General features: G+C 35.4%; 1 protein-coding gene, 1 non-coding gene and 1 pseudogene across 2 annotated transcripts; 2 read left to right on the plus strand and 1 right to left on the minus strand.

Annotated features, from left to right (window-relative positions):
• The first annotated feature begins 815 nt into the window (after positions 1-815).
• Positions 816-27,471, plus strand: Actl6a (actin like 6A). Its single transcript, XM_078043695.1, has 14 exons — positions 816-981; positions 10,117-10,193; positions 10,433-10,607; positions 12,968-13,068; positions 13,896-13,993; positions 18,649-18,743; positions 19,166-19,272; positions 19,362-19,451; positions 20,598-20,659; positions 20,898-21,012; positions 21,165-21,245; positions 23,032-23,127; positions 26,077-26,163; positions 26,992-27,471. Exons 1-14 carry the CDS (start codon positions 957-959, stop codon positions 27,070-27,072), a joined length of 1,290 nt encoding a protein of 429 aa, XP_077899821.1. The 5' UTR covers positions 816-956; the 3' UTR covers positions 27,073-27,471.
• On the minus strand, positions 9,008-9,083 carry Trnaa-cgc (transfer RNA alanine (anticodon CGC)). The gene has a single exon. It is a non-coding gene; the product is annotated as a tRNA-Ala (tRNA).
• LOC101978216 (microfibrillar-associated protein 1 pseudogene) lies at positions 14,220-16,457 on the plus strand (annotated as a pseudogene).
• Positions 27,472-27,727: the final 256 nt, after the last annotated feature.

Below are 27,727 nucleotides of genomic sequence, written 5' to 3' on the forward strand. Positions count from 1 at the left end.
GAAAAGGAGGGAGAAGGGGAATTGCATGGATGGTGGATGGAGACACTCATCCTTGTACAAAATACATGTATGAAGATGTGAATTTGGTGTCAACATATCTTGTATACAGAGATATGATAAACTGTGGTATAAAGGTGTATTAAGAATTGTAATGCTAATAATAATAATAAGAAGAAGACAGCTCATGTAAAATAAATAAATAAAAATTTAAAAAAACTAAACAAAGTCATGCTGTGCATCTACAACTATAAAAAATAAATTTTAAAAAAATTCTGGCCAGGCGCCTAGTGCATGCTCCTAATCCCAGCTACTCGGGAGGCTGAGGTCAGCCCCAGCTGGGACCCTTAGCAATTAAGCTAGACCCTGTTCCAAAACAAAAAATTTAAAAAGGGCTGGGATGTAGCTCAGTACCCCTACTTTTAATCCACAACCATCACGGTCCATGACCAGGAATCGCTATGTGGGGACACTATCTCCCTATTTCCAGATTTCCCAGCGCTCCTGCGTGCCCAGACTTGCCTATCCCCGATACTTAACTCCAACCTCCCTCCTCCTCCTCCTCCCTCCAGTTTTCTCCACCCCACTTTCCCGCCCACCACTGAGCCCCGCCCCCTCCAGTTCCGCAACCCAACTCCTTCTCTGCTTCCGTCGCTTTCCCCTTTCTCCGCCCCCAGGCTGTCTTCGATTGGCTAAACTTGCTGCGCCGCGGCAGGGATGCTGCAGAGATGCATGCTTATTGGCTGGAGGGCAGACCGGACCCCTTATGATTGGCTGGTCCCAGGAACCAGCAAGTGTGGCTGCGCTCCAGGGTGTGTGGACGCCGCTTTGTTGCCTGAGGGGGGTGGCGGTGGAAGTTCAGGGGGTCGAGGGTTACCGCTCCTCTAGACCAGCAGTTGCGGCCGCTGCAGTCACTTCGCCCGGTAGCCTTTAGCCTAGGAGTCGCGCCGACAGCAGCCATGAGCGGTGGCGTGTATGGGGGAGGTGAGTGAGCGCGTTTAGACGAAAGAGCGCGCCTTTTCCGCGTGTAGGGTTTGTAACCACCACCGCTAGTCCTCCCCTCCACGGCGGTCCCTTCCGGTCTCCCCCTCTCGGGACCCCGGCCTCCCCGCCCCATCCCCGCCCCGCGCTCTGCCCGCCCACGGAGCCTACGGGCACAACCGGCACCTCGGGCGCCGGGCAGTCGCCGCTCTCTCGACTCCTGTCTGTCTCTGGACACCGAGGAGCGGGGTTTTGGGGGTGTGCGCTCCGTCCCCGAGGGACGTCCCGGTTGAATGACCGGCATCCAGGGTCACTTCTCCCCGAGGGTCTGCAGAACGCCGCTGTCGGGTTGTGTGTTTGTGTGTGCTTGTGTGTGCGTGCGCGCGTGTTTCAACTTGGGAGGTCCTGGTAGCTTGCTAGCGTGGACCTAGGGTTTCCGCAACGTCCCACAGACTGCAAAGCCGGCGCGAGGGCAGAACTGATTGGAAGATGCGTCCTCCCGTGGTCTGCGTCCAGAGCTCGCGCGGCCTCACACCTTTCAGTAACTCCTGCTTATTTGTTGACTGCGACGTTACTTGTGGCGGGACTGCTTTCGATTAATTTGGAACACATGTAATTTAAGGATGACCAGAAAGTTGACCTGGGCCTTAGGCGCCTGGTCTTTCATGGTCTTTGGATAGGCTGTGATGTAGCAGATGACTACGCCTGCGAATTGTGGTCCTGGATTGTAGTTCCAGCCTGTTTTAGCTTGGGCTTGGACAGTTTTTAATAACCTTTTTCCAACTTCTGGCTCATTTGTGGAATAATTTTTATCCCTTGGTGTGTTTGAGAAGGTAAAATGAGATGATGCTACCATTGCCACTCGTGTGTGGTTTGTGGACCAGAAGTGTTAGCATCACTTGCAAACCCTTTAGAAACGTAGAATTTAAACCTTCACTCTAAATCCACTGATTTAGAACTTCTGTTTTTTGCAAGATCCCCAAGTGCTAGGAAGCACCAGTGTATATGTTTTGGATTGTGTTCAGTTGAGTTAGAGACCTACTCTACAAAGCAAAAGTATTGTGGTTGTTACAGTTTCTAATAAGGATCCTGTTTCTGAAGAGGATGGCATTTTACACGTAAGGAATAACAAAAATAAGGTTATAAAGAATAGTTTTGGGTGGATAATTGCAGCATCTCTTCCGATGTGGTAAAGCTGATCCTCACCTCCTTCCTCCGTTATGTTTTTCCTTTTGGTTGCTTAGTGTGGGTAGTTTCCCATTTTTTTTTTTTCTTTTGAGAAGGCCCAGCAGATGTTCATCCTAAAGAAAAACTGGATCTTGCTTTTGCCTTGTAGAACTAATTGACTATATTATGACTTTCATGCTTACTGACCCAAAGAGCTGGAAACTATCCATTATTTCTTACAAGGCAGTGTTTGTGACTAAGTTAGAAAGGAATAATAGTAATGCCAGTAGATAACATTTATTGAGTGCATACTGTAGGCCAAGAACCATTCCAAAGACTTTATAAGCATTGCATTTAATAATACATTAATTCGTTTAATTAATTACAATTGTATGAATTGGTACTGCTATCTCCTGTTTTTGAAGAAATTACATAACTTCTTACTAAGTTGGGAACAAAGATCCTGGGATGAAGAAAAGGCATCTCAGTAAAACCTTTTCCGTTCTTAAAAGAAAGTTACTTGGAATGCATTCCACTGTCATATATAAAAAATTAAATTAAAAAAATTATTAGACTCAAAAAAAAAAGTTACATACTCCCATGTGACTTGGCCAAGTGCTTTGAAGGAGACGGAAAGTGAGGTCAGGAAGGGTAAATCAGGCCTACTTCCATCTCTGTACTGATTTCCTCCCATGGCCAACCGGATGACCCAGGAAGAGACCAGAGAAAATTATTAACAGAGAGGCAGTCCTGTCATGGGACTTCAAGGAGATAAGCCAAGTTCAGTCCTCCATCAGTGTTGGAGAGAGCAAGAAGGAATGGGGCATGCCTCAGAAAAACATAAAGGTTACCCATGACTTGGCATGACCTTTCCTAGCCACTGCTCCATGTTGAGGGCCATAATGTAAATCTGTGTTATGCCTTAAGAATGAAGGTTTCTCAGTTCGTGGAATGTTTCTAAAAATCTGTTTCTACATTTGAGGAACATTAGTATTGCCTGCTACCCACCAAGTTCACCAAAATGTTTCCTTGCATGTTTACTACTATTAGTCAGAACCTGGTTAGATTAATCTTTGTCCTAGAATTATGAACTGTGTTTTAAACTTTACTTTGGGAAATATTTATTGTTTTAGAGAAATTTCAACACAATGGAATGACTTCTCATAAAGGAAAACAAAACTATGATTATTCTAGTTCTTCTTATCAGCCTTCTTTTTGTTTGTTTTTTTTTTGGGGGGGGGTTCTTTTATCTAACTATTTATTATTGTCTTTTTTGGAACTGGAGGTCAAACTCAGGACTTTGGGGATGTGAGGCAGATGTTTTGCCACTGAACTACATCCCAACCCCAGCCTTCCTTCTTTTAACATTTCTTGTTAGCCTTTTTTTTTTTTTTGGTCATTTGCCAAGATAAATGGACTTGATGTCAAAAAATAAAAATTTTGGAAAATTAAAAAAAAATAAAAGAAAGAAACTTACTTAATTTCTTCTCTGTAAGTCATTTTTCATGTCCACAACTACAGCATCATCATGTATGGTTTAAGTATTGAGAATTAACTTCCTGCTTCTTACTGGTTTATATAGAGAAATATATCTGAAAGACTGTTTTGTATATATAGTATTTAAAACTCATAAGTTTGATTTGTGTTTGAGCTACCATTGTAGGTATAATATCTATGAGTCATTTTCCAAAGTTTACTGTAAAAACCATCTAAACCTTCCACTTGAATTTTGAGTAATTAACTTAAACTGTATTTTTAACCTGATTGCTTATTTAAAAAGACATTTGTAGTTTAAATTTTTAAAATTTATGCCTGTTTTCTTCTACTGATTACTTGTGACTGATAATTTGTAACTGGTTTCTGGTCCTACTCATGCAGCCATCTTTCATGGTACTTCTTCTCTTCTTCCAACTCCTTCACATGATAAAAATAAACAGGTATACTACTAGCCTAACTTTCATCAGTTGTTAGTTTCATCATTTTTTTTAACCTTTTTCTTCATGAATCTTTTTTTTTTAAAGAGAGAGAAAGAGAATTTTAATATTTTTTAGTTTTCAGCGGACACAACACCTTTTTTTGTATGTGGTGCTGAGGATCAAACCTGGGCCGCATGCATGCCAGGCGAGCGCACTACCACTTGAGCCACATCCCCAGCCCCTTCTTCATGAATCTTTAACCTTAAATATTTCTCAAAATCATTGTCTGTATAAGTTGGTCCCGAATCCTGGGAACACCCTGGTTCAAACAAAAATTAAAACTTGCTATCTCCTCCTAAAGTCATTAGCCTTCAGATTGCACTGGAATGTTTTAAGAACCAGTCAAAACTCACATTATTTCTTCATGTTTCCCCAGAAATCACATCACCCGTAAACTTGGAAGCATTTATTCTGAGGAAAAAGCACAAAATTCTCAAAATATGAAAATAAAATTTTTTAAAGTAAAGGAATTCAACCCTTGAGGATTTTTATCCTTTGGAGATTGCATCCTAGATTTTTAAACCATCCTAGATATTAAGCCTCTAGTCTCCCTTTACCATTCCTCCAATGGGTTCATTGGTGGTTGGTCCTTTTTCAGTGCTGGGTATTAAACCAGAGCCTCACACGTTAGGCAAGGTCTCCACCACTGAACTATACCCTCATAACAAAATAAGTTTCAGGAATTAGACATATCACCCATTCTCAAAAAGGAAAATGAACAGAATTTACTACTCAAATTAAAATTGCATATATCTAATTTACCAAACTAATTAAGTCAGGAATATTGATACATTAGATTTTTCATTTCACACAAATTATTTTGAGTATTTCCTTTATGTCAGTTGCAGGCTCTGCCTTCAAGAAGCTCAGTCTTATAGATGGGTCAATTAAGTAAACAGATATTTACTATACATACTTCATAAATTCTTGGTTATCCTTTTTTTTTTTACACTTATATAGCTGAAGTTGGAATATGTCAGTGTCAATGAAGTAGTATCGTTTAGATGGCAGTATGTTTTTTCCTTAGTGATACTTGAAATAATGGGCATCTTATATTGATGAGAAATGATAACTAATTCAACGAGGTATTTTCAGTAGCACAGACAAGAAAGTCATTAACTCAGTGTAAGGGAGCAGAGGAATTTACAAGAGTGGTAATGGGAATGATGGAGGAGGAGTAGACCGAGAATACATGTTAAGATTAGCTGAATGAAAATGCATGGTGTGTTTAGGAGACACATATAATTCAGTAATACTAGTGTCTGAGGTAAGAAGTGAGGGTAGAATTTTATCATGTAAGTGCTGAGAAACCACTGAATGATGTATCCTTTTATTTTCATTGAAGAACTAATGTAACAAAATGATCAGTTACAATTTTGAAAGGTCACAGTGCAGCAGTTCAAGGGCGGATTGAGAAGGTGAAAAGATGGAAACATAATTCTCATACGAAATTGTAGCTTCCTATTGAGGTAAGAGATTGATTGAAGGCAGTGGCAATGGTATTAAAGAGGAGGGACTGTGAGATATGTTTAGCACAAATATTTGGCAAAACTTGAAAGATGAAGGTATTTACAACAACTCTCAAGTTTTGCCTCTGAGTACTGGGGATACTGGCTGTTGGATGCTGCTGAGAATAAGTTAAGCTAGATGAAGAAAAGGAGTATTGCTTTAGATATGCTGGTGGTGGCAGATTGATGTTGATGTACAGTAAGAAGTTTAGGGAGTAGTTAGAATTTGAGAGAGAGATGGAGATTGGGATTATTCATATTTAAGTAGAAGTTGAAGCCATAGGAGTGGAATAGATTAGCTAGGAGAGGGTAAATTTAGGGGAGGGGCTTTTAACATGGGGTTCCCAATAATTTGAAACAGAATTTTATAGAGAAGGGTTTCTTACTTTTGGAAATGTAACTTATGTAATAACTTTCTTTCAAATTAGAAATTAAAATAAGTGCCTTTTTGTTTTATTTAAATAAAAATGGAATCATTTTGCAAAAGCTCACATCTCTCAGCTATGAATATTTATAAAGTAATAATTGATTTTTATTTTAATTAAATTTTTTGAAATATTTAAAACATCAAGAAATAAAAATTATAGATGTGTATTTATGTGATACTTTTATACTTAGTACTAAATCAGATATGTATGTGTTATTTTTAATATGTAATAACATATTATGTTATTACACTTGCCTCGGATATTTTAAGAAATAAGATGTTGATATATAGGTTCTCCTTTTTTTTCTTTTTTATTCAGAAGTCAAGAATGTCATTTTAAAATCACTCAATTTTGATTGAATATACCATCATTTCCTCAAGATAAGAAATTTCAGAATCTCTTTGAAGTCCTAACTTCATGTCTTTCTTTAGATGTAACAAAACCAAGTTTTAAATTTCACTCTATTTCCCTGAAATCTCAAAACAGTTGCTGATATAAATTTTAATATTAAATATTTTGTCACAAAATAGTATTGCTTTTGTATGCACATAATTGAAAGATTACTTTGCTTTTGTTAATAAAAACTATACCATCTTTCATAAAACTCTAAACAAATTAAGAACTGTGATGTAATACAGATAGGTTATATTACATCAAAAAAATTTAATGGTCCCAAATTTATACATGCTGTGGCTAAGAATACACTCAAGAGAGAGGGAAAAATGTCAAAAACAAAATTAAAGTTATGACACAAATGATCACATCTAGAATTCCACTCAATCTTAAGTGGGTACAGATCCCCAATTTAGAGGGAAAAAAAATCTTCAGTTAAAGAGCAAAGGGAACAGACTAAAAAGGAAACTTTGGGGGATAGGGTTGTGGCTCAGCGGTTGAGCGCTCACCTAGCACATGCAAGGCACTGGGTTTGATCCTCAGTACCACATAAAAAATAAATAAATAAAGGTATTTAAAAAAAAAAAAAAAGAGAGAGAGAGAGGAAACTTTGTATTTTCCCCTTCCCCAGAGACGTTTTCCAAACCTGTTGTAGCTTGACTGAAATGTTCAGAATGTATGACTTTAAAGGCAAATTTCTTTATACAAAGAAATTGTTAGAATTCTTAGAGAAGAACTATCACAGAAAGGCCCATTCTTCTTTCAAACATGATCCAAGAGAGCATGGTCTTATTGTAGCGGCTGACCAGTCAATCTGTAGTTCCATTTACAAAACCCCTATCCTGTTGGCATTTTGTTTCCATTTTCCCTGAGAAAAGGGCAATGTGTAGTCTAAGCTAGAGAGCTCAAAGGCTTAAGTCTTTTCCCTAAATTTATCATTAATCCTGCTCCATTGAATTAGACTGATGAAAAGAAGTCACGTATGCAAGACTGATTGGTATCAGTCATTTAGAACAGACCCCTGTTCTTTGTTGTGGATTTAGTATCAGAGAGGGGTAGAGAACTAGTTTTGTCACCAGATACTGATCATAGGTAGTTGCCATTTTTTTATGACTTAGATTTTACTTTCTTTGACAATGGTAGTCTGTCTTTCTTCATCCTCATCATTTTCCTCCTGCCTCATCTTGATAATATACCACACCCAGTATCTTCTCTTTGTGGTAATAACTGCCATCTGAGATGTCTTCTAAGGGACAGATTCAGGAGAGCCTGGAGATCTTGGGGATCCAAGTGATCCTGGAGAAACAGGCAGATTTGTTACAGATGACTGGCTGGTGAGGTTAGTCTTTGTTCCACTAGACAAGGAAAGCTTAATTGAGCTCTGCCAACCAGAAAGATTCATTTTCAGAAGAATTTCCTTTTCCCCACTTTCTTTTAATTTTATTCCTTTTCATGAACTTACAAATTGAATCCATAATATTATCGTCATTTTTAGTTTTGTCAGATGGACACACTACAGCTTTTCCATCTTCTATATTGTCTTCAGAACTGTGTAAAACCATTTCTCTTCCTCATCTAGTGTTTTGGCATCTAATCGATAGCTGTGGTTCCTCAAAATGAACACACACTCTCAAGTTTGGGATTGTCTTGCCTTTCTCTTTAAGTGTCTATACATAATCTATATCTTCCAGTGCTTTCCAATAATTTTCAATTATATGAGCAGTTAATGATTTTATATCTTCCACTCCCCGCTCCTTTAGCTAGCTACTGAACTGAAATTGGGATGTAACATTTCCAGTCCCATGCATATTTTTATGCTTTTACTACTTGTGTGTGCATCCTTAAATTAAAAGGTATCATGATGTGTGTGCATGTGTGTATTTGTAACTAGGTTTTAAAACTTAAGCACTTTTGGGGTTGGAGGTATATAGCTTAGTGGTAGAGCACTTGCCTACCATGTGTGAGGCCCTGGATTTTGACCCCAACATTGTAAAATAGCAGCAGCAACAAAAATACTAAGCATTCTTTAGTGATGGGTCCATGTTGATACATGTAGCTATAGACCACTTTAACTGCTGTATAGTATTCTACTCTATGAATAGCCATTTCCCTACTGAGAGACCATTAAATTATTTTTGCCTTTTCCCATGGCAAGCAGTATGATGATGATAATTATAAAGTGGCTAATACCTATTGTAATGTCAGGTACTGTTTTAAGTGCTTATGTATATTAGTGCATTTAATGCATGATTATAGCATTTATGAAATAGGAATGATTATACGTGTGTTGCAAATTAGGAGACTGAGGCAGAGAGGTTAGTCATTGCTCAAGTTCACATAGGTAGTGAACATTTTTGAACATGTCTCTTTGTGACATGAGAGGATTTTTTGAGGATATGAGCAATTGTATGTGTACATATAAAATTATCTTATCAGACTTAATATAATTTTGCCAGTTTAATAATGGTAAATATTATTTGTACACATTGACAAAATCTTTTGAAAAATCACACTTGGAAAAAAAACCAAAGAGCTTTATTTTAAGTGACTTACTTTTTGGTGGAGCTGGGGATTGAACCCAGGGCCTTTTGCATGCGAGGCAAGCACTCTAACAACTGAGCTATATCCCTACTCCCGACTTACTGTTTTGGGTGAAGTATTTTTTTTAAGTATAATTAGAGGCTTTTCACTAATTTGACTATGGGGAAGATTTTACCAGCTTTGTTCCTGAACATTAACCTTTACCTTTAATAATCTCTGAAATAAGCAAACTTTAATGATTTTTACTTGGACTGTGTAATTTACACTTTAAACTCTTATTCTTCAGGGCCCCTAATTTGCTTGAGGTTTCACTAAGTTTCTTCACTAATCGCATGAAATATAATATGTCTAAATATATGACAGGATGATACTCAAGAGTAATGGGTATCGTTCCTTTGCCCTACCGGGTCCATTTTCTACCTATTTCTGCCCTCTCTTTGCCTTTGTAGACTGTGTCAGTAGGTTTCTTGGCCTCTGGCTTTTGTTTGGATTTAGCCCAATAGCCGGGTAACCATACTTCTTGTGCTGGGCTTCTTATCTTGGTATTATTATTGAAAGGGCTCCCCTTCACATTTAGAAGTGTCCAAATTTGACTGATAAATTATAGGATCACTGTGGTTGATGGGGTTGTGGGGAGGTTGGCATGTTTCTTAGTCTGGTTCATAGTGGTTCAGCCATAGCTGACCACATCCCTTAGCTAAAAGGTCACCATAGCATCTGTCAGGTAGTTTTTCCCACACAACTTTCTCCAGGTTCTGATAACAGTTCCTCCTCCTTCAGTTTCAAAGGTGGCAGCTAATTCACTTGTCCTAGGGTACTATACAGTCCCTTCTAGTTGTCCTTCTATACCATGGGTATGTATTTATAAATAGTCTCTTTAATAAGTAAACTCACATTCCCAAATTTTAGTGTACCATCTCTTTCCTGATTGAACCTCTATTTATGCATAGTGTAAAAGTTTTTATATTTTAATTCAATGAATCTACTAGGATCAAACTAGTAATAATATGAATGTAATTAATTTTATGTAGTTTTTACATACAGTCTAATATTAGGTACACTTTTAATTTCATATGCTACTTAAAATTTGTTAATATTAATTATGTTTAATCTTAATCTTTTCAGATGAAGTTGGAGCCCTTGTTTTTGACATTGGATCCTATACTGTGAGAGCTGGTTATGCTGGTGAGGACTGTCCCAAGGTAATGTTAGAATTGGTTGGATTTGTAAGAGCTGTTTACATAAAATTAATTTCATGTAGAATTTCTGATTCAAAACAAATATAGAGGGGCTGGTAGAGTGCTTGCCTAGAACAGGTGAGGCACTGAGTTTTATATATATACACACACACACACACACATTAAAAAAACAAACATGGCATTTTTGGAGATTCCTTAATAAAAGCACATGAAAGCTCATGTAATCTTTTTGACTCTTGCAGGTGGATTTTCCTACAGCTATTGGTATGGTGGTAGAAAGAGATGATGGAAGCACATTGATGGAAATAGATGGTGATAAAGGTAAACAAGGTGGTCCCACCTACTACATAGATACTAATGCCCTGCGTGTTCCGAGAGAAAACATGGAGGCCATTTCACCACTAAAAAATGGAATGGGTATGATATTTTTCTTATGGATTTGATTTTTTAAAAGTGTGCATTTATACATATTAGATATAAAGCAGTAGCTGTTTGTAATTTGATATAAACTATGTATGTTTTTTATTTATTCTACAATGTTACTGGCTATGTGTATACAAAAATGCATAGAAAATATTCCTTTTCTTTAAAAAAACTCTAGGTAGGAGAGAGAGATTGATGTATACATACAAATACGGTATACTGTCAAGTAAGTACTATATAGGTGTGCTCAATAAGCTATGGGATTAGAGAGGAGGTGTTTAATTCTATCATTGGGCATCTGTGACAATTTTCTCAAAGGAGGTTATTTTTGTCCAGAGTCTTGATCAGTGAATAAGAATTTGCTTAAGTGATAAGGCTGGGTAAAGCAGAGGGACTAGCATGTGTAAAGGGATGGATTTGTGAAAGAAACTGACATGTTTTGAAACGTCACATAATTAAGTATGGCTACAACATTGTGTGAGTTAGAGTCAGTAGGAGGAAAGGTAGACAGCAATTGGAAATCACCCTAAGGAGCTTATTACATACTAACTGAGGGATAGTCCCATAGGAATTTACTCAGAGATGTGATGTCCTCTTATTTGCCAGTTGGAAAAATTGCTTTAACAATAGGCAGGCTAGATTAAAGGGACATAAATACTAGCTTCAAGTTTGTTAGGAGAGGTAAGAGTCTGATGAAAAGGGTTTAAGCTGTAACACTGATGGTGGAGATCTTGAAGTGAATTTTAGGATATCCAGGATTAAGTATAATCCTGGATAGTACTAAGTGACTGAAGGGATAAAAGGATAAGATAAAAAGGAATAAAATTGTCCTGGATTTTTGGTTGAGGTTACTGAAGATGAATGTTAACTGAAGATGAGGTTACTGAAGATATGAGTGTTACCATGCACTGAGATAGGAATAGAAAAGAGGGAGAAAGTTTTGTGGTCTTAAAAGGCAAAATCGTTCTTAGATTGTTTATTCACCAGAAGGATTCATAGGACTCAGCATGTAGTTGTATTTAAATCTAAGATTTATTATTCCAAAAAGATGCAAAATGAAATCAACAAAGGGAAGGGGAGCAGGGACTGAAGTCTAGAGGAAACTAGGTGCAAGCTTCCAAGAATTTTCTCAGAGTGAAGTCACACAGGATTTGCTTAATCCTAAGCAACAAGTAATAATACTCATACTATCTTCCAGGAGTTTTTATTTTGGACTGGTCATGTAGGTATCTTCTGATTAGCATGTACCAAAATTTAACTCCCAGAAGAAAAGCAGATGTTCAGCATAAAACGTTGTTTATGTAAGCAGTTTAGGCACAATGAGCTACTCTTTACATGGGGAAAGTTTTGTATCTATGTAGGCAACTATTTACCAGTCAAGTTCCCAGACATCAGCTAAGGACCCTGCTTGCTATGTTAACTCTTCTGCATAGCAAGTAAATGAATTCATAGAGTAATAATTTATGACTTTCAGGTAATAATTCATTAAGCAGGTGAATAAAAGTTTATAAGAAAGGTTTCAAGATATGAGTTACATTGTATTACCCAGAAAAAATTTAGAATATGAGAAGAAAGTTGAAGATTGAGTACTTAGTAAAAACTTATCCTGTAATTAACCAGTGAGATAAATATGAAGGACAATTCAAAGAGACAGAGAATTAAGAAAAAATTAAGAAAGTTAAGAGAAGAAAAAGATTATGGAAGCGTAAAAGTTCAGTGATTCTCAGCATTCCCAGGTGTGACATTATGGTTTTCACTAAGAAGGGGAGAAGTTAAAGCTATCAATTTAAGTTCATTGACTCAACACAACCAGTCCTGATGAAAGTATATTGTAACATTCAGTGTAATGTAATGACATTTCTTCTTGGGCTGTAGCACAACTGGAATTGCCTACAAGGTCATTAATGACATATGTGAGGAGTTTTAGTGGAATGTTTAAGTAGATTCCAAATTTAGGACATAATGTCATTCTTCAGATTTTTAAAACATCTTTTAATCTTTTTTATCCAAATAGATCATAAGCTTTTTAAATGTTGGGTCCAGATCATTCGGTTATTTTGTATTTTGATCATTTTGATAATAGACTCATAAGAACTTACTGTTAACATTTATTTGATATTGTAAGTCTACTAGATAATTATATTGCAACAGATCTGAGTGTTGGAGGGATCAAAAAAGGTTATACGTCATGGCTAAAAAAACAAAGGTGGCCTCTTTATAAAGTTATGAAGTTGGTCTACAAAATAAGTCAGTCTGTATATTTATAAAGTATTACTTGGTAAGTTATAGAAACAGTCTAAGGATGCAATATTCATCTTTAAGCATTGTATCAAGCTATTTATTTTATATTCTAGTTGAAGACTGGGATAGTTTCCAGGCTATTTTGGATCATACCTATAAAATGCATGTCAAATCAGAAGCCAGCCTGCATCCTGTTCTTATGTCAGAAGCACCGGTGAGCAAAGACTTTCTCTTCCTAGTTTCTTTAGTTGCTTTTCTCCTCTTTAGTTTTCTACTCATTTGAAAATTATTTCCTTTTTCTTTAAAGAGGCATAGAAATTCATATTTTGAATTTCAAAATTAAGGAAAATGAGATTAATTTTTAAATACGATTATAACTTATTATTTTGATGAATAAAATATTCAAAGAGTTTTTAAAAATGTCTCAATGGGTTCTTGTGGTTATTTGTTTTTTTAGGGATTTGTTAAACTTTTGATTTCCCATCCCATTTTGATTTGTGAATCATCCCTTTTATCCCTAGGACACTGTATATCTACTTTTATATTTAAATTTCTAAGAGAGAGGTCCAATGATGAATGAAGGCTAGAAATTTCTAGACTGAAGTCTGTCATGAATACATTTGATACACAGACAAAATGTCCCAGGGGTGCACATAATGATTATAGATTTTCAACATCATTACTGTTTCTGACATCTGGTTTATTTTACGAGACCAAGCTTAAGTGGGAGAATTTTATGGTTTAAAATTCATATTTTGAATAAGTATAATTTCTAGAATTTATAACAATTGACACTTTTACCTATTAAATAATAAATTTTAACATCTGTTGTATTTATTGAACTTAATATATTTACAAATGAATAAATATTGCAAGGAGAAATTATGCAAGTTTCCTTATATATACTGTTTTATTGTTTTTAATGTTTCACATCTTTGTTAATATAGGGCTATTTAAAAAATATATAGTACTATTTTATAGCTTGAGATACAGCAATATTTTAATTCTTAAACAATAAATAACTTGGATTTTTTTTTCAAGTGGAATACTAGAGCAAAGAGAGAGAAACTGACAGAACTAATGTTTGAACACTACAACATCCCTGCATTCTTCCTTTGCAAAACTGCAGTTTTGACAGCGTATCCTTAAAAAAATAATACTCATCTTTTCTCTAAAATATATGTGATGTTACTAAATAACATCAGAAGATATGAGAAAATTCTTGCTTGTTCAAAAGTTTTTTTTTTTCTTGTTCTCTTGCTTTTTAAAAGCTATCCATTCTTGTAGTATTTGTTATCAGAATTGATGGAATACCAGACGATCTGAGAGGAAAATAGGAGAGTAACCCTTAAATCCTGCTTGTTAATGGGTGTGTGTATGTGTATTGTGTGTTTGTGTCTAGGAAGGGGAATGTGAATAAAGAGGAGTGTTTTAACTAGCTGGCTTAAATTGAGTTTGAGTATTGCCATTTTCTCCCTTTCCTTTAGTATCAGATAATGAGAAATTGACTGTAAATTCCTTTAATATTTACTCATTTATCAGATATTTATTGTAAGACATGAAGGAGAGCACACAGGAAAATATGTCCTAACTCAAAGAATTTGTAATGCAAATATTCTTGTTAAAAGCTAAATAAGGGTTGTTAGTGTTCACTGTTTGGAATCAAGTCAAAGATTTGGGAATCACCACTGCTACAGTCAACTTGTTGGTCGCACTCATGAAGCAATTGCCCATTCAGTCTAAGGCTGGGGCCATACTGGTTCGAAGTGAGAATGGTGAGATTTCAATGGAAAAGATAAAGGTAAAACGTTATGTATCTGGAAAGAAGCCAGACTATGCCCCATGGAGTCTTCAGATGAGAAGGATAAAGAATTTCAGTTCATTAAGAAAACCCAAGAACTAGAAGCACAACTGGAGGAACAGGAGGAGGATTCATCTAGTGACCCCTGGCTGCGGCATTTATAGAATCGTGAAGATGTGGAAGAGAGATTGGCCCAAAATCCCAAAATAGTATACCTAAAGTAGTAGGAGAAAGTGACTCAGAAGTAGGAGATACTTGGTGCATGGAACAAGAAGTAGCAGTGAAGAAAAAGAGGAAAATATTGATGAGGATGTAGAGCTGCACCATGGCATGATGTGTCAATGAGGGCAGGAGAGAAAAAAATGAAGAGATGGAAGTCATGGAGGTGTAAGATGAAGAACATTCTGGGGAGGAGTCAGAATCAGAGTCTGAATATGAAGATTATACATACAATGAAGATGAGATGGAGCCTTGCTTTATGCCATTCTTATTTGAAAGAAGGACCAAATGACAGTTCAAAAATGTGAGGCTGAAGCATTGAAACAGAAAGAGATGGAGCAAGGAGCAAAGCCCATGGCTGAAGGGAGGCGAAATTACACACTCAAGATTGTAGAAGAGGAGACCAAGAAAGAGCTGGAGGAAAACAAGTGTTCCTGGCTGCACTGGATGTACTCAGTACTGACAGTGAAAATGATGAGGAGGAGTATGAGGCATGGAAAGTTCGAAAGCTCAAGAAGGACAGAGAAGACAGAGAAGCGCATAAAAAGAAGAAAGCAGAAATTGCACACATGTGAAACCTGACTGAGCTTCAGGCAAATGGCAAAGTCATCACCAACAAAAGTGTTAAAGGAAAATACAAGTTTTTACAGAGAAGTACCGTCACCAGGGTGCCTTCTTCATTGATGAGGATGAGAAAGTATACAAGAGAGATTTTAGTGCACCTACCCTGGAGGATTATTTCAACAAAACCATTCTTCCTAAGGTCATGCAAGTCAAGAACTTTGGATGTTTTGGTCATACCATATACACCCACCCACCTTGTGGATCAAGATACCACCTTCTTCGACTCAGCCTGGGGCCAAGAGAGTGCCCAGAACACAAAGTTCTTTAAAGAAAAGGCAGCTGGAGTACGAGATGTGTTTGAGCAACCATCTGCCAAGAAGTGGAAAACTACCTAGGGTTCAACTATTTATTTGAACTGTGGGACACAAGGGGATATCTCAGCATCTGGACCTTGATAAATCTTTTATCATTATTCACATGGTTCTTGTATCCATCCTACCAGACTTACTGCCATACCTGTTACTGGATAGTCCAGTTCTTGAAGGTGCTTTGTAAAGGTTGACTCAGACTGAGAAACCCACAGGTAGGATTAGAGGTTGCCCACTTAACACTGTTTCTGAGAAATCTTAGGTTTCTCTGTTGTAGCTTCCTATATTTACTTGGGACTATTCAGTTTTCTTCCATCCACTTAGCCTGTGTAGAAATGTGGGCTTGTTAAGTGGAAAATGCATTACTTCTACCTTAGGGTTAGGAGTTGAATACCGGGAAATCTAAGTTCTTTGAAACCTCTTTTGCATTTTTGGTCGGAGTCAACTTTTCTAAGTGAATATACTTTTTATCCTTTTGTGTGTATGTATGTCAAGAAATAAAAGATAACACACCAGATTTTTAGCATAATAATGGATAGTAAAATGTACAAGCTGACAAGTATTAACTACCTATTAGCTAAAATGAAAGTAGGGAATTGTCAAGCAAAAAAAAAAAAAGCTACACAACATTTAAATAGTACTTCAAAATAACATTTTATCAGTAGAAACTTTAGTATATATTTCTAAAAAATTTTAGTATATGTTTCTAAGTCATAAAGAAGGACCTGATGAATTTGTATTTCAATTGTAACTGTTCAGAGGAGGACCATAATAACAACCTTTGTAAATAGAATTTAGTTGCATGAGATAGAGGAATGAGCCCTGTATTTAGAGTTCTGGTTGCACTGCTTATAAATATGTGATCTTGAGCTTTGCTTTTTACTTATTTATCCTGTATACCTTATTGGCTTGCTATAATCGTCAAATAAGTGTTTTTTATATATTTGAGAATCACTGTGTCAAATGTTATCTAACCATTGTCTATAATGCTGTGTCTTGGAGGTAACTTGAACAAAAGTGCGGAAGTGGAAAGCATAGCGTTCATTACTGTGACTTAGTTTAATAATTGAAGATATATATTAAACTTCAGAGGGAATTATAAAAATAGCTTTAAGTCAAATTGTATATAGAGGCCTTGCATGTTGGATTTAAAAATCTGAACTTTAAATTCAAGTTTATTGTGGGATTTTGAGTAGAGGAAGGAGAGAAGATTAGTAGATTCATTGTATGTTTCTTACTTAATTTTCATAATAACTGCCAGAAAATGAAGTCATAAAGTAAGCAAACTAGTCCAAGTTCACAGTTTGATAATGGCAGTCTTGAAATTGAATATAGATCTGACTGATTCTTTGCAAGGAGTGTGTAAATAGAATTGGGCCTTTTATTTGTAACTTTCAGTTATAGGAAATTTCAAATAGGAGATACAATATTATGATGCACCCCTATGTGTTCATCACCCAACTTTTTAACTGTTTTTAACACGTTAGCTAAGTTCTGTCTCCCACTATGATTTTGAATCAAATACCAGATTATATTATTTTATCAGTAGAAACTTTAGTATATATTTCTAAAAAATTTTAGTATATGTTTCTAAAAAAAATCCATAATTCATTCATCCATCCATTTTTTATGTTCAAGCTGGTATTTTTTCCCTCTTCAACTATTCAAATGTATTTGTCATGAAGACCCATGTATTCTTTTTCCCTGTTGTTTTTTAGATCCATTTGTTTCTCTCTGTCCCACTGCCACTGCCTTAGGTGTAAACTATTTCTAGGAATATTGCAACACCTCCTCTTGTCTTGCCCATTCTTTATATCTCAGTTCTAATAACCTTTCTGAAGTAACCTTTCTGCTTTAACCTAGGATCATCTTCCACATTTCCTTCTCTCATTCTGCTTTCCAGCTGTGCTAAATTAATTACAGTTCCCTGACCTCACCATGTTCTCTTGCCAGTCCTTCTACAAACTCCTTCCCCTGCCCATGCATCCTTTCCAGCTTACAGTTGAATTCCCAGGGATGCGTTAGGCGGTCTTTCTCTTATTACTCCTCAAGACATCCTGAGTTTTATTCTTTACAGCAAAACTCATCTCTACTAACAGGATATCCTTCAGAGAGAGGCAGTTTTGGTTCACCTTTACACATTTTTTCATGTTGAAGGAATGTTAGTGGCAAGCTGACCTGTCTGCCTTCTTTTCTTCCTGTCACCTTTCCTCCCTCTGACATGTTACTAAGCACAAGATTCAATAAGCATGTAATAGATGCTTAGTAGGTATTTGGTGAACCAGAGAATGGCCCTACTTTTAAACATAAATTTAAGATGTTCACTTAAATAGGCATTTTGCAGCACAGAACTGTGGAAAATGTTGAGTTCACCTGGACTAACTCTTCTCTCTCATTGAGTTGAAGACAGGTACCACCACTTTGCTACCAAACTGCTGATTTGATTCTTCCAGTGCTATGTGAGAATGGTTGTAATCCTTAGGTCAGATATCACAGCCTTCCACTGTTCTTTCCAGATTTTTGTAAATTTTATTATAAATACATCTCACTTTGTCATAAGACCCCTTTGATCAACTTCCAAAGATTTTGTTAATTTTGACCCTAGAAATGATTCCTTGAGTTTCTCATAGAGCCAATCTGGAATTCCTGCCTATTATAGTTTGTTTCTAAAACTAGAATTATTATTTGAAACCAATTTTCATCCCTAGATTTATTTTAACACAATTTAAATGATAATGCATGTTTTCAAAGTGGCTTCTGAAACTTTATGAGAGCCTGCCCTTTGCAATAGATATTAGTTTAGGAATCTTGTTACTTTCTTTTCCTTAATGCTTTAAACTAGATTTGCTAATGGTCGTTCTACTGGTCTGATTTTGGACAGTGGAGCCACTCATACCACTGCAATTCCAGTCCATGATGGCTATGTTCTTCAGCAAGGTAACTGTATTTAACCAGGGTGTGCTGAGATGATTTTGGATGTTATGAGGACACAAATGTTGAAGTTAGACAATGGAGTGGACTGATGAAGCATCAGTTTTCAAGTAATGTCTTTCACTGAGGTTTTTTGGGGAGTTTTTTATGGGTGTGCACTGAGGATCAAATCCAAAGTCTCACAAATGCTAGGCAATTAGTGGGCAGGGGTCTAGTGCTAAATCTTGCCGAGTTTTTTAAACCTAAGTTTTTAAAAAATTTTTTTCAGTACATTTGTTTAAAACTGATGCCTGGCTTTATTTGTGCTTTGAAGGATAGTTCAGTTAATTCTCCCTGAAAAAATTATTCATATGTAAGCACTCCCAGAAGAAATTTGTCCCTAGGAGTTTGAACTTACAGATCTCTTAGTCTTGTTAAATCTGTCTCAGGCATTGTGAAATCCCCTCTTGCTGGAGATTTTATTACTATGCAGTGCAGAGAACTCTTCCAAGAAATGAACATAGAATTGATTCCTCCATATATGATTGCATCAAAAGTAAGGAATGATTGGATTTTCCTTGTGAAATTTATCCCCAACTCCTGTGTTATGGACTCTGTTAATTTAGCATATGCTCTTCCTATCAGGAAGCTGTCCGTGAAGGATCTCCAGCAAACTGGAAAAGAAAAGAGAAGTTGCCACAGGTTACAAGGTCATGGCATAACTACATGTGTAATGTAAGTAATCCTATTCTCTTTAGAAATATGTAGAGGCTAAAATCTTTGATTAGAATATGGACACATTATATTTTCATGCTGTTTTTAAAATTTTTTTAGTTGTAGATGGACGCAGTGTCTTTATGTGCTAGGAAAGTGCTGTATCACTGAGTTACAACCCCAGCCTCAAGCTTTATGTTTTTAATGATATTTTAAAAACAAACTGAATAAAGCTTTGGATGGAAAGGTTCTTAACCATATTAGCCAGATATCTACAAAACTATTATGTATCATTTGGATTACTATGGTAAGACCTGGAAAGAATTTTGGTTTTAGGGCAGAAATAATTTGCTTTTAATTTTTTGTAGAGACCTGCTGGTATGGTTCAGTTACATTCTCTTTCCCAGTGTTAATCAGCCATGTCAGAAGCATGTGTGATTATTCATTGCAGTAAATTGATGAGAGATTCTTTACCAAAAATTCATCTCTGAACAAATATCACATAATATAGGTCTCTGTATGAGAGGAGTTAATAAAACAATCTGTCACTCTACAGATCCATATTATAATAATTTTTAACAGTAAAAGAACTTGAAAGTCATAATTTAGTATGAGAGAGATGTATCCTGATATATTTTTTGCACCTAAAGATTGTATGTTTTAGTACAGGGAAAAATTGTGAAGATGATTAATAATTTGGCCAAGATATTAGACAATAATTTTCCTTAACACAGAGGTCGTGTATATTTTTTAGCAAAATTTTTAACTATTTTATGCCATGTGCAGTTATTGAAAATTAACATAAGATATAACATATATGGTTTTATTCAGATAATGAAATCTTGCTCCTAAATATAAGTTTATTTTTAAGGAAAAAATTGATGTTCTGAAACTAGTTTAGTTATGCAGGACTCTGGTACAAAGGTTCCTGGTTGTTTTTTTAAAATCAGTTGTCATTGTTCCAAAATGTAACTTGTAATTTGGCTTCTTAAGGATTGAAGAGTCTTTGCTTGGTAGATTCATACTCTTGAATTGACTTACCCCCTCCAGAAATATGGTCTACTTTCATTCAGAAGCATATTTTAAATTATAATGTTATATAAAAGTATAGATTATAAAGACAAATCTTAACTTTGTTTCTTGAATATTTTTTTTTTAAATCCATAGTGTGTTATCCAGGATTTTCAAGCATCAGTACTTCAAGTATCAGATTCAACTTATGATGAACAGTAAGTTTTCTTATTTAAAAAGTATATTTCCCAAATGAGGAAAGAATTTTTAGTATTAAAGAAAATTGTAGAATGTGGTTAAATCAGTCTGAAGGTATAATGTTATGTTGAGATAATACTGAATAATGTTTTAAAATATTCTCCAATTTCTTAAAAATTGATAATTCCTTAGTAGTTTATAATTTTGAAGAGGATTGTTTTTTGCTTTTTGTATAATATTGTTTATTGTAATTTTCAGAGTAGCTGCACAGATGCCTACTGTTCATTATGAATTCCCCAATGGCTACAACTGTGATTTTGGTGCAGAACGGTTAAAAATTCCTGAAGGCTTATTCGACCCTTCCAATGTAAAGGTATGAAAACTTGTTTCATAACTAACTTAGCTTTTCTTATAAATGTAAAGCGCTTGTGTGATTATATGACCTAAATAACACTAAATTGGGGGGGGGTTATCCTTTACTGTATGAAGTCCTTCCATGTGAATATTTGTTTTCTTTTGTTCTAGGGGCTGTCAGGAAATACAATGTTAGGAGTCAGTCATGTTGTCACTACAAGTGTTGGAATGTGTGATATTGATATCAGACCAGTAAGTGACTGTCTCCTGTTACAATACAAGGGTATCTTTTAGAACAGTGAAATGCCTCCAGATCATTGTTAGGTTGGCAGCTTTTGACTATTGACTGTGAAATCCATTTTGTAATGGCATATGTAAATGCTGTACTCTGTGGTATTATTGACTATTTTAGTATTTGCCTATAAGTTAGTAAAACATTGATGCCTCTTTAAAAAAAAAAAGATGAAATACTAGGAAAGGAAAAATGCAAAATTCTAGCATTGTAGTGTCCACTATGGTAGCTGTTATTCACACATGGCAAGTTATATTAAATAAATAGTAGTTCAGTTATTCAATTGTACTAATACCAGTATAAATGTAGCTTGTGGCTACAGCATTGTACAATGCATATACTCTGAACAGTTTCATCATTACAGAAAATTTTCTTGACAGTGTTGCTATACAAATTTCCTAAAATGTGGAAAAATCAAAATATATATTATTCATGATTTTTCTTGCATATAGCCCAGCTTCTGTGCTTGTTTTTCAGGAGGGTGTGGTTTAAATTCTGTAACTTATATGGAGTTCATTTTAGACGATCTTCATGTTTTGTGCTTTGCCAAGTCTTAACTACATATTCTATACTGTATTATTGATTTAATGTGATAGTAATTGTTAGATTAATTAGACTTTATTAAAACCTAGATTCACATATACTGCCTTGATTTTCTTTGAGTTAATTTGCTTAGAGCATGATGCTATTAGCTAAGGATGTTTAAAAACTATTGTTCAAAAAGGCTTTTGGGATACTATGAAAATCATTCTTTATTTCACCTAGTGACCTAGCAGGCATGTGCTGCTTCTACAACAAAAGAAGTATAAGTTTGGAACTTTTTAGTGGAAATCCAAGGCCTCTTAATAGGTGGGAGAAAGCAATTAAAGTATATTCACTCTAAGAGTGATAACTTTCTGTGTTTAGTGAAATTTCTTTTTTATCTAATGTTGATTGCAAAGGAGATGCTTTTACATTGCATTTTCTGTTTTAAAACTTAGATGATGTAGTTATTTGGAGTAAGTTTTTAAAATAGGAATTCAGCCACTAGGAAGCCAGGTTGATACTTAACTTTTTGGTGCATACATGCAAATTAAGTATAAATATATTCCTTAAAAATAAGAATTTGTTTTTATTTGGGAGGCATCATTATGTGTATTCTGAAAAAGCTACTGCTGAGGTTTTGATGCACACCCCTGCAAAAGAAAGATAGCAGTCATTCTGGCCAGGAATATTGTCCATCCATAATCATAAAATAATCTCAATTGTCTAATTTTAAATATTTAATATCATAACTTTCAGATGAACATTCTAAGGTGAAGTTATATAGTGTACCTCTAAACAAATATTGGTAGCTGTCTGCCAAATAGTTATGATTTTTAAAATAATTGTTATAAGTTAGCATTTTGTAAACCTTAGTGTATGTTAGTCACATGGAGAGTTTTTTTAATAAACAAAACCCTTTTCTGGATTCCATACCCAGAGGTTTTTATCTAATTGTTCCTGTGCATTGGTAGTATAAAAGCTCCCCAGGTGAGTTGAATGTGCAGCTGAGATTGAGACCCACTGGTTGAAGTTAATTGCTTCTACGTAGAAATTACAAATTTTCAAAAGCAGAAAGGAAGAGAAAATTATATTGGAGGATTTGGCTTTATTTGTTATCATATTTCAAACTCTTGGAAGATTGGGTTCAGTCTCCAGCATCAAATAATAACAAAACTGTTGGAAATGTTTGAAACTAATTTATTTTTCTTGTTTTTAACCTAGGGTCTGTATGGCAGTGTGATAGTGGCAGGAGGAAACACGTTAATACAGAGTTTTACTGATAGGTTGAATAGAGAGCTTTCTCAGAAAACTCCCCCAGTAAGTACTGTTTGTTGTTCTTCATTGCTATTCTTCAGTGATGTGTGTACTCACTGATGGTGTAATTTATAGTAAGTGTTCATTTGTCAGTAGGTAGGTGCTATTTTGTGTGCTTTGAATGCTATGGCTTAAAGCTAATATCTGTTATCTCTTGGTTACTCTTAAATTATTTGAATCAGTATAACTCCTTAACTTTATACTTAAGTGTCAATAGTCAGGCTCTAGGGAGACAAATTATGGTTCCTGTCCACCAAGGGCTCGTTCCGTTAGGAAGATTAGATATGAAAAAATTAATGACTGTATTGTGCTTAGTACTTCAGTATTCCTGGAATCAAGTGCTCTTTTGAACACTAAGAAGCAAGTACTTAACTCTTTAGGAGTATCAGAGGAAAGCTTCATAAAGAAGCTGTTATTTGAATGAAGAGAAGTTCAAGTGGTTGCTAATTTATGAAAGGACATATAGGTGGAGAGACTTCCATGTGCAAAAAGCAAAAAAAAAAAAAAAAAAAGATGGCATGTTCCAGTAAATCAAAGTATTCAGGGGTTGAGGTTATGGCTCAGTGGTAGAGCACTTGCCTAGCATGTGTGAGGTTCGATCCTCAGTATCACATGAAAATAAATAAATAAAAAGTTATTGTGTCCAACTACAACTTAAAAAAAAAGTATTCAAATTATGACTATGTAGAAGTGGAGGAAATAATATGACTGTAAAGATAGTTTATTAGTTTCCTAGGGTGACTATCACAAAGTACCATAAATTGGTGTTTTTAAGACAACAGAAATGTAACTGGATGTGGTGGTATAAGCATGTAATACCAGCAACTTGGGAGGCTGAGGCGAGTGGATCTCAAGTTGAAGGCTTGAGCAACTTAGTGAGACCCTAAACAATTAAGACTGTCTCAAAATAAAAGGATTGGGGTTGTAACTTAGTCGTAAAATCCCTCTGGGTTCAGTGCCCAGACAACCCCCCCAACTTTGAAAAAAAAGACAACATATTTATTGTCTCATAGTTCTAAAGCATAGAAATCTGAAATCATGTTGTCATCAGATTTCATTCTTCCTCTGAACAATTGGAGCCTTTCCTCTTTATAATTTCTAGTGGTTTGCCAGCAATCCTTACTTTATAGCTGCAGCACTTGTATTGTCAGAAGATACTAGTCTCTTTGGATTAACCATTATGACTTCATCTTATATTTTAATTATACCTGCAAAGAGGTAATTATTTCTAAATTAGTTCATGTTCACAGGTTTTAGGGATTAGACTTTAAATGTATATTTTTGGGGGACACAATTTAAACCACAACAGATGGGTAGCAAGGTGTGTCATATTAATGAGTAGTTTGGATTTTATTTAATAGTAATAACATACACACACTAAAATCTGGCAATGGACTATGAGCTCATATGTATGTTTTTAAAAGATCACTATGTGCATTGTGATAACTTTTAAAAGGATAGCAGAACTTGGTTTGAAAAGGTAAGTTACATGGTCTATCAATAACAACATAGGAGTCATATCTTTAATTTTTAAAACTTCTATCAAGTGTTCTTCTGACGCTTATGAGGAGTTACTTAGGCCCTAATGACATATGTACTTACCAGTCTTTGACTTCTCATATAAAGAATATTTTATACATGCCATAATTTTATAATTACAAGTGTTATTTGACTGTTGATGTAGCTAAAGATTGACAGTATTCTTAAGAGAGTCTGATTTAGAACATAACCTAAAATATAGTATTCATCAATAGATTTCATACAAAGTCCCTGAATAATGAATAGTCATGGGTGGCCCAACATATGCTTATGACTGATTAGAAAATATTTTTGTCCTTTAAGTACCTACTGTAATTAAAAGTGAACAAAATAATAAATTCCATTCTCATAAATAGGGATTTTCCTCACCCACCTACACATGTTCAGCCCTCCTATATCCCACACTCTATTTCCCTTCTTTTCCTTTCCCCATCTCTCTTACACAATTTATTTCATTTTGAGGACAACTCAAATATATGTCAGTTCATATATTGGATAACTGGAAGGTTACGACGACTTGAGAACTATCTTCAGAGGCAAATTCGTAGATGGGGGTAAAAATTTTTCAGTATAGGTGATGGGGATAATAACTGAACCACAGAATTATCAAGGGAGTTCAAAACAGAAGAATTGATTTGGAACGTATGAATAGAAAACTTACCTGAGATCTGATGATGACTGCTTTTTGATTTGGAAAGGTTGGCGTAAACTAAGGAAGGATTTGAATGTGTGAAGATTTAGAAAGGGAGAACTGTGGAAAAGGGAGCAGGTTGAGATAATTATACTTGGTATTGGATGAAATACCATATGGAGGAGTTAGCATAGTACCTTATTTATCATGTTAAGTACATGTTTTTTTATTATAGGATATAAATTGTGAATGCCATCCTTTGAGTATGCACTTTTCTAAAGTTTATACTGTTGATTTTTATCATATATTACACATTGAAAGCCATAATCAGAAAAACTTCTAAAAACCTTTCTATGGCTGGGCGTGGTGGTGCTCACCTGTAATCCCAGTAGCTTGGGAGGCTGAGGCAGGAGGAACATGAGTTCAAAGCCAGTCTCAGCAAAAGAGAGGGTGCTAATAAGCAACTCAGTGAGGCCCTGTCTCTAAATGAAATACAAATTAGGGCTGGGGATGTGGCTCAGTGGTTGAGTTCAATCCCCAGTACCCACCGCCCCCCCCCAAAAAATACCTTTCTATGAAGTAGTCCAACCTATTCCTACTATTAGCCTATTTCAGAATTACCATGTTTAATCAGTTTGAATCACAATGTGTAATATGTGATAAAATCAACTGTATAAATTTTAGAAAAGTTGTCAAAGTTAAAAAAAAAAGTTGTCAAAGTTTAATTTCCTGAGTTAACTGTTTTGATTGTTGTAATGATTATTCTTCCCTCTCTGTTTTAGAGTATGCGGTTGAAGTTGATTGCAAATAATACAACAGTCGAACGGAGGTTTAGTTCATGGATTGGTGGCTCCATTTTAGCTTCTTTGGTTAGTAGATAAGCTATTTTGCAAATTTAGATTATTACTGAATTAAATATACTGAAAATACTAAATTTCACAAAAATTCTAAATATAATTCCAGTGCTTCATTTATCTTTGCATTTTATAACTATCAAATGAGTGGAGACCCATTAAGAATGTTTTATAACGTTCTAACAGAATGCCTCTTTGTTATTTAATTTCAGTTTCCCTTCTCAAATAGAGGTAGGAATATTGAAGTGTTCATGCCTCTTCTAATAATAACCCTGTTGGCACTGGTGAGGCTTTGCCTGCAGTGCATTTAAAATTAAGTCAGTCTAGTCGTTCTCTTGTCTGTTGGTGAGGTATAGGAAGTTAGGAATTGGAGTTGGTTCTTTGAGAAAATGAAATCATGATGCTGGGTTTTGGACTGGTGTCTGCCTTGAATCAAGAGGAAAAGTCCTTGTGATTTTCTGGATCCTACACTTGTGGGATTTCCCCTCTGCCTCAGAGTAGCTGAGTAAATGTCACTAAGTACATAGGCTTTCCAGTGATTTCTGTTGTTGCCTTAAGTTGGCAACTAGCCATCACAAGCAGTACCCTCTAGTCTTCCTTGACAGCCATTTTCTAAGTTCTACACAGATTCACAGGTATAAAAGGATTTAATATTCTTTATAACCTGAAAGGCAAGTTTACATTGTATCTTGGGATGGGTCTGGAGGAATTATGGAGTACTTTGTTTAGAAAGGGAGTTTAAAAGTTCTTCAAAGTTTAAGAGTTGTTAAAACAAAGATATTAAAAGCAAAATATACTTTTCATTAATAAGTAAGGCAAAAATTATTTCTTTCCATTTTACAGGGCACCTTTCAGCAGATGTGGATTTCCAAACAAGAATATGAAGAAGGAGGGAAACAATGTGTAGAAAGGAAATGTCCTTGAAAAAGAGTTCCCAAAACTCTACCTTCCTGTGTCACCTTACGTTTCATAGCTTTAGTATACTCAGGAAAGATTGACCATCTTTTGTAGAATGTTTATACATTTTTGCATATTTCAATTTCCACTTAAATTTTTTAAGGCTTTAACTAGCTCTATAAATTAAAATGGGTTTGTGCTTTCCTTGAAATGCACTTATTCTTATTACAAGCATTTTATAATTTTGTATAAATGTCTATTTTCTCTAAATATTTTGCTTTCAGTAAAATGCTTTCCAACTCTGTTTAGTATATTAATTACCAGTGGGTGGTAGAATTGCTTTTTATTGACTAGTAAAAGTTACTGCCTATGCTTTTACCTCAGGCTTGCAAATTTAAATAAAAATTACTAGCCATTCCAGAAATATTTTTGGACTCTTGTATGCTGTGACTTGCTACTTTTAAATACCAAAGCTATATTTTAAATTTTTTTAAGATGTTATTTTGTTCATTTATTTATATGCAGTGCTGAGAATTGAACCCAGTGCCTCACACATGCTAGGCAAGTGCTATGCCACTGAGCTACAACCCCAGCCCCAGCCAAAGGTATTTTTAATCATTATTTTCAGTGAAAGTGTTTACTGTTTATTTAACAATAGTGTCCTCATATGGTTCATTTCATA

This window comes from Ictidomys tridecemlineatus, chromosome 3, assembly GCF_052094955.1.
Source record: "Ictidomys tridecemlineatus isolate mIctTri1 chromosome 3, mIctTri1.hap1, whole genome shotgun sequence".
In the NCBI taxonomy this organism is placed as follows: domain Eukaryota; kingdom Metazoa; phylum Chordata; class Mammalia; order Rodentia; family Sciuridae; genus Ictidomys; species Ictidomys tridecemlineatus.

What these genes read in the sequence shown, in the direction of transcription:
- Actl6a (XM_078043695.1), top strand. Translation starts at nt 957, where the DNA reads ATGAGCGGTGGCGTGTATGGGGGAG. An exon ending in AAAACTGCAGTTTTGACAGC is followed by an intron (nt 13,994 to 18,648) that starts GTATCCTTAAAA and finishes GCTTTAAACTAG; the next exon opens with ATTTGCTAATGGTCGTTCTA. An exon ending in GCTCCATTTTAGCTTCTTTG is followed by an intron (nt 26,164 to 26,991) that starts GTTAGTAGATAA and finishes TCCATTTTACAG; the next exon opens with GGCACCTTTCAGCAGATGTG.